The sequence below is a fragment of the Acinonyx jubatus genome, chromosome E1, assembly GCF_027475565.1.
Source record: "Acinonyx jubatus isolate Ajub_Pintada_27869175 chromosome E1, VMU_Ajub_asm_v1.0, whole genome shotgun sequence".
Lineage (NCBI taxonomy): Eukaryota > Metazoa > Chordata > Mammalia > Carnivora > Felidae > Acinonyx > Acinonyx jubatus.
Window position 1 is genome coordinate 55687178 of NC_069397.1, and position 13505 is coordinate 55700682.

General features: G+C 52.4%; 1 protein-coding gene across 3 annotated transcripts in view; it reads left to right on the forward strand.

The window, feature by feature from the left end:
• Window positions 1–13505, forward strand: part of SEC14L1 (SEC14 like lipid binding 1) — an 85476-nt gene that overhangs the window by 32725 nt on the left and 39246 nt on the right. Inside the window, exons 1-3 of one of the 3 annotated variants that reach the window (XM_027052433.2) lie at window positions 2333–2487; window positions 3619–3723; window positions 4541–4633. In XM_027052433.2, the coding sequence (XP_026908234.1) occupies window positions 4571–4633 (63 nt within the window). In that variant the 5' untranslated portion in view covers window positions 2333–2487; window positions 3619–3723; window positions 4541–4570. Of the gene's footprint in view, window positions 1–2332; window positions 2488–3618; window positions 3724–4540; window positions 4634–13505 lie in introns of those variants that run through there. The other 2 variants (XM_027052434.2, XM_053211737.1) reach the window with 2 other exon arrangements.

Consider the following 13505-nt stretch of genomic DNA (forward strand, 5'->3'; position numbering starts at 1 on the left):
TGTCTGCCACATAATAAGAGGTCCATGTACATGTGCTAAAAAAAAGAGACTGGAGACTGGATCTTTTCAGGTAACTCTGTGGTATGTCGCTCGGGAGAGTTTCTTGTGCATTTTCGACAATTGCCCAATAAAACTGATTTAAAAACAATCCAACGTAAGCCTCAGTGGTGACAAGCCATCTTTTGTGTGTGTGTGAAAAACGTCTTATTATTGGTAATTTCAAATGTGGTAACTCAAACATTGGTCATTTCCAAGTGTACAAAAGCGGACGGAATCATACAATCAACAATTATCAACCTAGGACCGATCTTATTTCGTCTTAGCCCTTACTCCTCCCTCTCTCCCCACCGAGATTATTTTGAAAGTAATTTCCAACACCGCATCATCTCACTGCAAAATATTTCCGGGCACATCCTTATAAGATAGGGCTTCTTTGAAAAATGTTAGCTATAACACCATTATCTCACCTAAAAAAATTAATTTTTTTAGTATCGTAACATGTTCAAAGTGTTTAAACTCCCCGGTTTCGTAACAATGTATTTCACTGGTGAGAATCAAGACAGAAATAAGGTTCATGGTCAATGTCTTAGTTCTGGTTTTTTTTTTTCCTCTGAAAAGTTTTTTTTTTTTTTAAAGGGTTGAGAGAGAGCGTGTGGGCATGCGTGTGAGTGAGGGAGGGGCAGAGAAAGAGAGAGAGAAAGAAAGAAAGAAAGAGAGAGAGAGAGAGAGAGAGAGAGACTGAATTTCAATTCCGTGCTGGCAGCAGGAGTCTGACTTGGGGCTCGATCCCACGAACCGTGAGATCATGACCGGAGCCGAAATCAAGCGTTGGTCCCTTAACTGACCGACGGAGCCAGCCAGGTGCCCCTTTTGGAAAAGTTTTAACTGAAGTATACTATATATACACAAAAGCCTACAAACCATAAGTGTATGGCTCAATGGTCTCCCAATCTCTTTTAGGTCCTTCCCCCCCTCCCTTTTTCCTTTAGAATTGATTCGATAAATAATATGTTTGTCATGCAGTGTTTCCCACAGTTGAAACTTGGGCGATTCTTTCCCCTTGAAATCATTTGGCACGTTTCTCTGTTCTCTATTTCCAGTACATTGGTGGTTACACCTAGAGCTTATCAGATCAGGTCAATTTTTGACAAGACCATTTCATGGGTGCCGCTGTTTACTCCTACCGGGAGGTTCATCATTCCCGGGGATGTTTCTTTCCGAAAGCATCTTTTGAAGGTGGGTGCAATTTTTACAAACTGGCCGAAACCCGTCGGAGCTGAGTCTAGTGAGCAGTGTGGCTGCTCAAGTTGGAAAATGAGGGTCAGAGAAAAATAGGGTGTGATCAAGTTATAAATGGTGCTCTTGGGTGCCTGCTAAACTGACCCTGAAGGAAATTCCAAAGCAGTTCCGGAAATGTTCTGTGCAGGGGCAGCATCCCAAGTGCAGCCACCCAGGGTGACTAATGCAAAGGGCGCAGTAGTGACACGGCCGGAGAAATTGTGTGTTGGCGGTAAAGCCAGCCTTGCGGTGTGTGGGGGGACGTGCGCCGTGCCCCCCTCCAGTCCTCGCTCCCCGTAAGGCGCCGGGTCTCAAGGTGCATCACCCTCGCGCTCTGAAGCTACAGCTGGAAGTGCGGCTGTCCCGCTGGAATGCAGCCCTCCTGGTCCCCAGGGGCTGACCTGGCCCCGCGTTCCTTCCATCGCGCGGCCTGGACGTGTTGACAAGACGATGCTCGGTTCCACCCAGCCCCTCCCAAGCCCTGGCACTCGCCTCCGCTGCATTACTCGGCGAGAATGCGGTCAGGGCGCTGCAGGGGGGGGCCTGCCGCCCCCGAGCAGTCCATAAAAAATGAGGAGGCACCGGACCTCCGGCGCCGGCGCCGGGCAGGCCTCGCAGCAGCGGCCTGGCCCCGGCCCCCGAGCTGACTCTGACCTGGCAGGAACCGGCTTGCTCCAACTCGGCGCAACTCCAGGCCCAGCTTGCCCGCCCTCCGGTGTCTCGCCCCGCCTCCCGCCACCCCCACCGCGGCCCGCGAGCCCCGCCCCTCAGCCTAGCCACGCCCTGTGACGAAAACAGGGCGGGGCCAGCGGCCTCTTGCGAGACTAGCCTTGCGTCAGGGCCGGCGCCAGCTCCGAGCTCCTCCCACGCCCGCCGGCCGCCGAGATGGCGCTTGCGCAGCGCGGCTCGGCCCGGGTCGTCCCCCTCCTCCCCTTCCCCTAGCAACGGTCGTAGCGCCCGCCTCCTTCGGCCGCGCTCGCGCACGCGCGCCCCTTCCGGCCGCCCGGCCCCGCCCTCCCCGTCACCCGTAACAACCACTGGAGCCTCGCCGCGCCCCTCCCTTGCCCGCCCCCCCCCCCTCCGGTCCACTCCCCGGAACCGGCGGCGGAGCTGCGATCGCAGGCAGTGGAACGGCGACGGCACCCCGGAGCCGCCGGCATGAGCTCCCCCCGCCGCCCCGCGTTCCGGGCCCGGCCTTTCTGACAAGAGGTAGGCGCGCGTCGCCGCGGCGGGCTCCGAGCGCGCCCCCGGCCCGGCCCGGCCCGGCCCCTCCCGGCGTCGCGGGGCCCTTCGCGGCCCCTCGGCTTCCTCCGCCCCGGCGGGAGCGCCCCCCCCCCCCGCTCCCGCACTCCCCCCTCCCTCCTCCGCTTTCCCACTCCGGGAGCCCTCCCTGCGGGAGACAGAATTTGGGGTCTGATCCCGTTCCCGGCTCCCCTCCCCCGGGCCGGTCGGGGCTGGGGGCCCGCGGGGGCCGCCGCGCTGGAGCCCCCGTACCCGCCCGAGGGCCCGGCTGCCCTCAGCCTGCGCGCCGTGGACTCCCTGGGTCTGGCCATTGGCTGATTTTTAAGCACCAATTGTCATGCAATAGAGGCTGCCCGGGTCCGGGGTGCCACTTGGCCGTGGTAACTCCGGATTCCCACGTAGGAGGTTTCTCTGCACCCGAGCATCCGAAGCTGGGAACTGGCAGGAGTTCAGAAGTTCGTGAATTAGCAGGTTCCCCAGCGTGGTCACTTTGGGTTCTGCCGGGCAGTGGAATCGTGAATGGATGTTAGAGTATCTCAGCCGAGCACTGCTTTTTGAGTCTCCCAGCCCCCCGCATCCCTTTGTATACCCCGTAATCGCCCTCCCCTTCTCTGGGAGATCCTCGGAAATCCGTTTTCCCAGTTTTCAGATTGTGCTCCAGCATCGCCAGGGTTGCCAAACGGAATAGATCGTGGTCCCAGCGCATCAGGACCTGCCAGTCCCAGAGTGAGGATTAATGCGGGGCTTCCAGGGGAGGTGGGGAGTTCCGGAGTTGGGGCTCTGCGTGTCATGATTTTAGAGCTGGAAGTCTTTCAAGGTTATCGCACTCCAAACCTCATTGTACAGAGGTGAAACTGAGTCCACGGGAAGTCAAGGGACGTGCTTGAGGTCACCGAGAGTAATTGTGTGGCAGTTTTCAGACTGTCAGCGCTGTTTTCCAACATAACCTGTTCCTTCAGAGAGAGAAGCTACACAAACATGCCGGAGAGAGTTCCAGACCTGTTTAAATGTAATAACATAGATAGGAATCTTCTGAAATAAAATATATTTCCGTAATCCTTCTTTTTTCTTTTCTTTTCTTTTCTTTTTTTTTTACAGCTAGACTTTGGGCTCCTTGAGTATTTTCCATTTTGTACTTTGGAATAGCCCCTCACCGTATCCAGCATGAAGTAACCTTCTTAATGATTATCCTCAGCAGGACAGGTAGGCTCTTTGGGTTTCTTTTTCTTCCTCATTTTTAAATAGGGAAGTAGGGTCTCGCGGAGGACTCCCCCCCACCAAAAAGAGTGTGTTTTTTCACGACAGTGCACGGCGGCTGGCACCACCGGGGCAGGAATACGTACCTCGGGGAAGGTGCCAGGGGGTACCTTCGGGGAAGTAGCTCCAGCACTTGAACTGATTGCCGACAGATACCACAGCTATTTGAGGCTTGGAAGTTTCAGGGGAGCCTCTAGCCAGAGTGCTTGGTGTTGCCGCCCCGTGAAGACAAGTCTCTGAAATTGTGGTCACCGCAGTTAGAAAACAGGGATGGTCCGTTAGACTTCGAAGCTCGCTTTTGAGGAGTTTTCCATCATTTGAGATACGGTAGTATTTTCTTCCACTTTTATGCTTGTGTGTCTCCAGACTTCACATCCTGAAGTGCCATCGTTTTGGTTTGGCTTGTGGTAAAAGTTGTGGAAGAGAAAATGATTCGGGAACTAATCCTCGGATCGTAACATCTCAGTGCCGGAAAGGACTGGGATCTGGTACCCCGGTACATCCCCTGGAGAGGCCCCGGGAGGCCGACCAGAGGGGATTCCCTCATTACACTTGAACTTCCTTCACCAACTCTTACTGTCTCATTACCTTCTTCCTCGTGTAATCAAAGTAGCATCTTTTGATTTTTGCGTGTGGAGAATGATGCGACCTATTGAGGTCCCTTTCTACACTCGGGCTGTGGTTTGCTGAGTAAACACGGATTTAAATTTTCCCTGTATCACGGGTTTTTTTTTTTTAATCGCAATACATTTGTGTCTTACAGGTGTGAGAGGTTTGCTGTCGTGTTACAATCATGGTGCAGAAATACCAGTCACCAGTGAGGGTGTATAAACACCCCTTTGAGTTAATTATGGCTGTAAGTACTTTACATTTTGATTTACTTTTTGGCCTGTTTTAAGTATTCAGATTTGACTGTAGCTGGATGTATTCAGATTTGATCTGTAGCCGGATGTTTATCATTTGTCTCCATTCTCCCATTTTTACTTGTTCTGTTTTTATGCTGACGAGCCACGGCTAGAGTTTGTGAAGTGTCTTTAAACTGTCAGTCTCTGAAAATCAAAACCTGCCTGTTTGTTTTTTTAAAACTGCACCTCAGGTTGCTACACGGATTTGAGTTGAGGCGCCTGGGTGGCTCAGTTGATTAAGTGTCCATTTCTTGATTTCAGCTCAGGTCGTGATCTCAGGGTCGTGGGATCGAGTCCCGTGCCGGGACCTGCACTGAGCTTGGAGCCTGCCTAAGATTTCTCTCTCTCCCTCCCCCTTTGCCCCCCAGAAGCAGGATTCTGATGAAATACTTTTTCCTCTGGATTTTGTTCTTTTTGTTTGTTAAAGTAGAAGAGGGATGTGGAGAGGGTTTTTTTTTCCCCCGAGTCCCACTCCCCACCTCCCTCCCACCTCAAAGTTGGCCGCCGCTCTCACTTTGAACACCATTGATGAGTGTTGGCTGTTTCGTTTCTGTATTTAACTAGAAACTCAGGTGTTTTTTGCATCTGGTTGTTTCTGCTCAACCTCGGTTGTGAGATTTATCCAGGTCAATATAGTTTTGAAAAATAGCCCCCAAAGCTCAAGTTCTCTCAAGGAAACAATTTAGATTTAGGGAGTTTGTTTTTGTAAATTGAGGTATAATTTACATACAGTGAAATGGTCACATACTCAGTGTCCGTTTTGATCAGTTTTGAAGGAAGAGTGACCAACACGTCACCTGTAGAACCTTTCCATCCATTACCTCAGAAAGTTGCCTTGTGCCTCTCCTCAGTCAGTGTGAGGTTTTGGGGGTTTTACTTTTGGCGTGGGGGTGGTGTTTCTAGTTCTGTATTTCCTTTTTTTTTTCTTTTTCAAGATTTTATTTTTAAGTCCTTTTTACCCCCAACGTGGGGCTCAAACTCACAACCCCAAGATCAAGAGTGTTGTGCTCTACTGATGGAGCCATCCAGGCGCCCCTGTATTTCCCTTAAATACTAGGACTGTTGAGTATGTTTTGTGAATGGTTTATCAAGAAAGGCTTGTTTCCTGTTTGCATGTTATACGTGCTGTTTTGGCTTTTGGTTGTGTGCAGCACAGACCCACTCCAGAGAGCTTGAGAAGGGGCATTGTTCGTGGGAGCACATGTGGGGTGATGTGAATTGCACAGAAATGCAGGAATGCAAGCTGGATGGGCTGAGCTCCAAGGACCTGGCATTGGAGGGTGGTTCCTGGCAGCTCCGGGGAATGTCTGTCCACAGCATTTGTCCCTGGAACTTTACCCCGTGGGACTCTGCCTTGCTCTGTACGCGGGAGCCCCCCTCTCCTACCAGCTGGCTGCGTTGCTCGCTCCTGGTCTTCCCTCCCTTGTGGCTTCAGCTCACGTGCTCTTTGAGCTATTCAAAACCCCTCAGGCCCCAGTTTGTGGCATTTCTTGTTATATTCTTTCAGTTTCTAAGTGACCGATTCTGGTCTTGTTTCCTAGTTCAGATTCTGGAGAGACTTGATCCGGTCATCTCTCCCCTGGAGCTAGGATGTAGGTTATTGGCCAGCCTGTGGATTATCTGCCCAGGGTTGGCAGCCTGACCCTTTTCAGTTGGTAGAGGCTGGTGGAACTGGGGGAGAGGGGTGAGGGAGCAACAGAGCCCAGGGGCACCGTGTGGGGCAGAGGACTGCCCTGAGGACTGGGCCGGGCCTGGTGGGGCAGGGGGACAGGAGCCATTCTGTTTTCTAAAACATGAAGTACTATCTTAAAAGCTCCGTGCAACCCTGATTCTGTGTGGCAAAGGTATTTTGGTCTCTTTTGCAGACGCTAGCTTAATAAAGAGGAGTTTTGACTGTCTAGTGATCAACTTCCTTATTTTCCTTACTTTGTTATTTTCAAAATGGTAAAGTTTGTCCTGCCCATTTTTATGCATGGATTTACAGGAGACTGAAATTCAAATTCTGAACCACCTCCCAGTCTTTTAAAATTAATGCATTTTTAAATTGCTTTTATTTTGAAGCAAGAAATCATTTCCTTTTGAGTTGTGCGAAAATATATATTTTTTAAGTTTATTTATTTTGAGAGAAAGAGAGAGAGCGTGTGTGTGCACGCGCACGAGCAGGGAAGGGGCAGAGAGGGAGAGAGAGAATCCCAAGCAGTCTCCTCCTCCCTGTCAGCACAGAGCCCGGTTCAGGGCTCGATCCCACTGGACGATCATGACCTGAGCTGAAGTCGGATGCTCAACCGACTGAGCCACCCAAGGTGCCCCGAAAATATTTTTCAATCTGAAAACGAAACGTGTTTTCCTTCGGGAATTAGAAGCTAGACCGTTTTAAGTCTTTAGTGATTTTTTGGTGTGGTGTCATTTGCCACTTTTTCAAGCTGAAGTTGTATGTCATAAAATCCTCATTTACCCTGCTCTATCACCGTTTTTTTCCTTGAGCTTAAGCAGGAGTATAACAGACTTCCTGTAGAAATAGTCTTTGCGGCTCATTCAGAGTGAGGAGAGAGATGGCCAGTTAAAGCAAGAACGGAACTATGGCTTCAAGGGAAACGTTTTTGAGAGCGAGCCTCAGAAGGTGTGCGGCGCTAGTCACAGCATGTGGCGGTGACAGCGGCGTTGGGCAGGTGGTCGGCCTGTGGGATCTGGGGGTGGATCCAAGCCCCGCTTTACGGGGGTCCCATGGGGAGGAGACTGTCGGGGAAGATGCCACTCCGTGAACGGATGCCCTTGTCTGTTAACCGAGAGCGTTACTGTAATTCAGTATGGCCTGAAAATGGCTTAGGGGAACAGCGACTAGTGTAAGTTGCTCGTAAGTTGCTGGGGGGGGGCGGGGGGGGGGGTGTATCAAGTATGTTAATTGCATTTGATCGATTCAGTGTAGCGTTTGTTTTGGGATCAGTGTACCCGTAGCATTAGGAAATCATGTGAGCGTTCTCACTAACCCATTTGAATTAAATGGCAAACCAGCAAAACGGAGGTGGAGTTTTCTGCAGAAACCAGCAAAACGGTTGTGGCGTTTTAAGGGCCCGCTCTCATGCCATATTTGCCCAGAAACGGAACGGGAGAGCCTCAGTGAGTTGAGAAATCACCCGAGACCACCTGAGGCACCTCGGAGGGTGAGGAACCTGAGACACACCTCGTGGTAGAGGTCTGCTGCCCGCGTTTGGTTCTCTGTATCCTGCCAGGCCTCTGGCGCCCCGCGTGTGCCCGCGGCGTTTTCCGAAGGCTCTTGTTCGCGAGGGCGCCTTGGACTTGGCCAGTCTCAGCCAAGCACGTTTCCCGGGGCTCCCCTGCCTGGGTCGTGGGGAGGGGGACTGAAGGGGCTCTGGATGGGCAGGAAGGTTCTGGCGTGCTGGCTCGAGAGGGCTGCGCGTGGAAACTTCTGAGCTAAAACATAATTTTGAAACTTAGACGTGTTCAGTGACAGCTTTCCCCCCGCTGACCGTTAAGGGCCCCTTCCTACGTGACCCAGAGGTAGGGTAAAGTTGCTGGAGAGCAAATGGAGGGACACGCGGGAGGCCAGGGCCCCGAGGGGGAGGAAAGCCCGCGGCCCAGACGGCTCTCTGCCAGCATTCGCCGGCGAGGCGCCCCCTTGCCAATGATCCCTTTTCACCTGAGGACAGCCGTCGTTTTGACCAGTTGGAGCGCGTGATGGGAGAGGCTCTGCCACGTGCCCTGCCACCCCGCGGACCGCCACCTTGTCCGGCCATCAGCGCCAGCCACGTGGTGCCCTCCCCTCCTGCCCTGCTCTGGCCAGCTTCCCTCCTTTCAGAAGCCCCGTCCTTCTTCCAGAGTGCCCACTGTCTGCGTCCCAGCACACCTGTCCTCTGGTCGTGCCTTCGGGTCACGCGCTTCCTGTCCCCTTCTCTCCCTGCACCACCTGAGTTATTTGTTCTGTCCTTACGTCTTTTACGCGGACAGGTCGCCCTACGTTCGGCTGCCATACGCTGTGTCTGCCTGGCAGTCGCCTGTTTGACCTCTTACCTGTCCCACCCGCTCTAAACTCCTTTGCTCTCTCGCAAGGCCCTTCCTGTCCTCCCCTCTCTGTTTCACCTTACTTCACGAACATGGACGTTTAAGTCTGCTCTGTGCTGTCCTGGCTTGCCACACGGTGTTTTTCTGGCCCTCACACCCCTTTGACCCTTCCTTCCTTCCCTTCGCTGCTTGCTTCTCCCGTCTGTCCTCTGAATCTCCGTCCCGCTGACCCAGCTGACTTTCCCAGGCCTCTGAGCACCGCTGCTAGGGTCTGTCTCCCCTTCCTCGATCCCTTATCAGGGTCATCCGTGTTAGCTACTCCCCCTTGTAATTAGCGTTTCTTTCATTCTCAGGGTTCCAGGCAGCTATTTCGAATGTTCCTCGGGGGCAGTGACGTCGTGTATTATTTTCCTTGTTCCCTCTTATTTTCCTTGTTCCCTCGAGTGTCAGCGCTAAATGCACAGTAGTCTCTCAGATTGCCCTTGATCAGCCGACATGTGTGCACTTGAGCTTTGAGTACGAGGACTCGGGAGGTGGGTTTGACAGAAACTCAGCTCTGAAATGTCGCCCTGTGGTCCGTTTTCGGACACGAGATCTACGTGTTCCCCACGGAACACTTTGATCCTTCAGTGACCTAATACCTCCCTTAGGAGCAGAGCCCTTTTGGTGGTGAATGTGGCGAATTCTTTTTTTGTTTTTACATCTTCCTAAATCCTACAAAGTCCTGTTGACAAACCCCTTATTAGGAGTTTGGACGATGTATTTCTGTAGGTTGAATAAACAGAGAAGCTATTTGCCGGGGTGCCGCTGTTGATTAAATGGCCCACGACCACAAGACTGACTTTTTGTTCTTCTCTCTCGTGTTTCGTTTTTGTTTGTTTCATCCCATTTTTTTGGTTTTTGTTTGTTTTTGTTTCTAGTCCCTTTTTCCTTAGGTGCCTCCTGGCTTCCTGCTAAGACCAGATGACGAAGGCAGGAGGGAGAGATTGGCTGTGGGCTCGGTCCCCACCGGCCCTGCCGCAAACCCGCTCGGGGACGGGTCAGTTTCCTAGTGTCAGGCTGTGGTGAGGAGGTGCTGGAATTAGCCCACAGGGAGGAGGGTGGGGGAGGGCAGGGCCTAGCGAGACCCACACGTCCTCCCCTCTTCCTTGCTCGCAGCCAGCCCTGTGCCTGCCTCCACGTAGAAGTGAAGTGCATCAGTAAGTTAATGACGTCTCTGAACGTGTGTGTTTTCTTTTCTTTTTTGTCTTTTATGTCTTTTGCATTAAGCAGGCATTTGTATTTTTATTTAGGCTTTATTGCATCCATTCAGATTTCCTTTGTCAAAACAGCTAGGGAGACCTGCGGGGGCCCCAGGCGCCTTGCATGTGTGACCGCAGTGTGAGGAGAGCCCCGAGTCTGGTCTTCTAGGGGGGCGAGTGCGAGGTGTGCAGAAATCTGGCAGGTGGAGTGCTTCCTGAGGAGGTGGCCTGGCGCACAAGCCAACCCCGCGGGCAGCCGCTTCCAGGTTGTTCTTTGGGTTGGCTGGGATAGAGGGGCACGGGTCTTGCCGGAGCGCATTCCTGTTTTGTCCTTTCTCGCTCCTTGTGGCAGCCGGCCACCTCCCGAAGCCCCCCCGCCGTCTGCTCTCCCGAAGACGTTTTGAGCCACCTGTCCCGTTTTCTCTGGTTTTTTCCTCTGACCCGAGTGGCGTGCACGTTGGGTTTTGAGCAGGATTTTAGTCTGAGGTGTTGTCGTGCCATCTGTCGTCCTTCTCCTCGAAGCACGGCTTCTTCCTCTCACCCTAGATTTCAGCCCTGGGCCTTTTCGCGTCCCTGACTCCGGTTTCCCAGTTTCTTGAGGTGACACTGAGATGCATCCTTTTCGTCAACGCAAGTGTTGTGAGATCTGCCAGCGGCCTGGTGGGCAGGAGCGGTTGTTCTGCTCAGAGGTGAACAAGCCGTGCTCATGTGTCTCGGGGGCTGCCTTTCAACAGTTTTACTCCTTCTGGGAGTGGAGGGAAAGGACCCAGTCCCTCTGATGGTATATTAGGATCCTGGTCAGTTCTCCAGTGCGGGGAGATGGTAGACTTCTTATAAGGTTCTTGAGTGCCAGGGTGTGAATCCTACCGCATTTAATACAAATTGGGGTGTAATTAGTCAGACTCACTCAGTTTTGGAAACAGACAGTTATAGTACATTCTCAGTACGCACTACTCTGTATAGAACTAGGCATTTTCCCTTCTCTTACACCCACTCTCCAACACATCATGCATCCTGAATTATTTTTAATGTGCTAGGGTGGAGACAGTTGTGGTTCTGAAGGAAAAATAAAGCAGGATCTGACTCAGCTCCTTGCCTCTTTGGTTTACCTGTTTTTGCAAAAACACGCAAAAAAACAAGACAAAACCCCCCAGACACTGATACAGACATTTTCAAGCCTCTCCAAGTTGAGAGAATGAAAGGTCCAGGCAGTGCCAGGGTCCCGTCACCCTTCTCTGGCGGCAGGGGCAGTGCTTTGCCACTATTGTTAGATCTATTTTCCCCATTTTTCCCCCCTGGTGTATTTAAAGTTGTTTTTTTTTTTTTTTTTTTTTACATTTATTTATTTTTGAGAGACAGAGACAGAGACAGAGCACAAGTCGGGGAGGGGCAGAGAGAGGAGACACAGAATCCGAAGCAGGTTCCAGGCTCCGAGCTATCAGCACAGAGCCCGCCGCGGGGCTGGAACTCACGAGCTGTGAGATCGAGACCTGAGCTGAAGTCGGATGCTTCACCGTCTGAGCCGCCCAGGCGCCCCTCCCCTGGTGTATTTAAAGCAGGCTTCAGGCATCTTGTGAGCTCACCCATAACTACTTCGGCAGGGTCTGTAACCAGTACGGACCTTTTATTCTTTCAACATAATCGCCATGTACGTCATTGTCATACTTAACAAAAATACTGGGTCCACGTTCAGACTTTCTCGATCGCCTACAAGCGTCTTTGGTTCCCGCTCCAGATCAGCTGTCGCTCGTGGTTCTTGTCTTCAGTCTCCCTGCTTCTCCCACCTCCTCCCTTCCCTTCGTTTCCTTTCGTGCCCTCGCTTTGTGAGAGAAACTGCCACCGTCCTCTCCTGTCACCCTAACCCTCAGCCGCCGTCACTGTTCCGGGGAGCCTAAGGGAGCACATGCGGCCTCGATCGGTTCGGCCTCCCCATCCGTCCCTGTGGCCGTCCTCCGGAAAGCTGAAGCACAAATAAGAGGCAAAATATTCTTTTCCCAAATCAAACCGGGTCCTTCTATGATGGGTCCCTGTGGTTCCTACAGAAGGCAGGGAAGGAGTGCATCTGATGGCAGGGCCGACTGAGAGGGTTTCGGGGTAGCGTGAGCAGTGGGGTGCCTGGGGGAATCTGGTGGAGGGGGGCCGGGGTGGCGGTGCCACTTGGAGAAGTGCCCGCAGGCAGGTTCACTGAAGAGAGGACTTTGGTCGCTGTTGTCATTACTGATTCTTCTTTCTTTTTTAACCTGCATGACAGGGAACCAGTTTTGTGTATGTCTAGGGGAGTGACTTCCCGTGTTGAAACAGAGCATAGACTGCATTCTGATTCCCTGGCGAGGCACGAGTCTTTTTGTCGAATGAACAAAAGCTGTATGCTTTGTGTGTCTTGATGTGTACCGGGTCCCTTCTCCATTCAGAAATTTGCCGTGTGTTTCCTGGCTCCCCTGCACGTTTTCGCACTAGAGTATTCAGCGTGCACTTTGCGTTATTGATGAGCAGCCAATGTGTGAGTGTCCTGCATATTTGATCGAGGCTGCACGTGGAACTCTCTGGCCTGCCCCTCTGACCGATCTGGCCTCTCTCTCCCACCTCCGTGCCTTCTCGGGGACAGATGGACCCCTCCTCTGATGACACTTGGTTTGCCGTTTTGGGACCGCCGGTTGTATATTTCGTGTTTTCTGGCCATCGTAAACATCGTGCTGTTTTAATTGGCAGTTCGTGCTGCTTTAGAAGAATCCGGTTCTCTCTCACCTGACATCTCTTCCTGGGCAGCCTCTGAAACCCATGGCTTCAACTGTCACTTTATAAACAGAAGATCCCAGAGTTTATCTTCAGCCTAGACTCCCACTCAGGAACTTCCAGATTCCTAGCCAGCTGCCTGCTAGGACGTCTCCATTTGACGCTGTACAAATTTAGCGTTTCTGAAACAGAATCCACTGCCTCCTCCTGCCTGCACAAAGAACACAGCCCAGCAGAACACACGCACACGCACACGCACACACCCAATAAAATGCCCCTCAGGAGCTCTGCCTTTTCCTGTGAACTCCTGCTCCTGACGAGTGCCATCACCACGTGCCCTGTTCTCAGACCGGAAGCCTCGGCGTTCCTGGCCGCCTTCCCTCCCCACCCCTCAGGCTCTGTGATGACCAGAACCTTCCCTGATGTCTCCCGGACCGTGTCTGAATCTTCCCGTCTCTGATCGTGTTGGCTCCTCTCCGATGACAGCGCCTGATGTCCCGTTCGGGCCCCTGGACGCCGCCTTCCCGCTGCCCCTCACCCACCTGCCCTCGCTCGGGGCTGCTGCCGGGGGCTCCGACTGAAACTCTGAACACGCTTCGTGTTTAGAGTTCTTTAAGTGGCCGCCCCACACCTTCAAGGGTGAGGCTCAACTTCTTCGGCCTGGTACCCAGAGCCAGTGAGAATTTTGACAAAAGGGCACATTGGAGCGTCTTCTTTCGGTCGGAGGTATTTGCTACTTAGACTTCAATTGTGGCTCTTTAAAAACTTTTTTTGGTATTTTTAAACAAATTTAAATCCAAGTTAGTTAACGTCTAGTGTGACAATAACT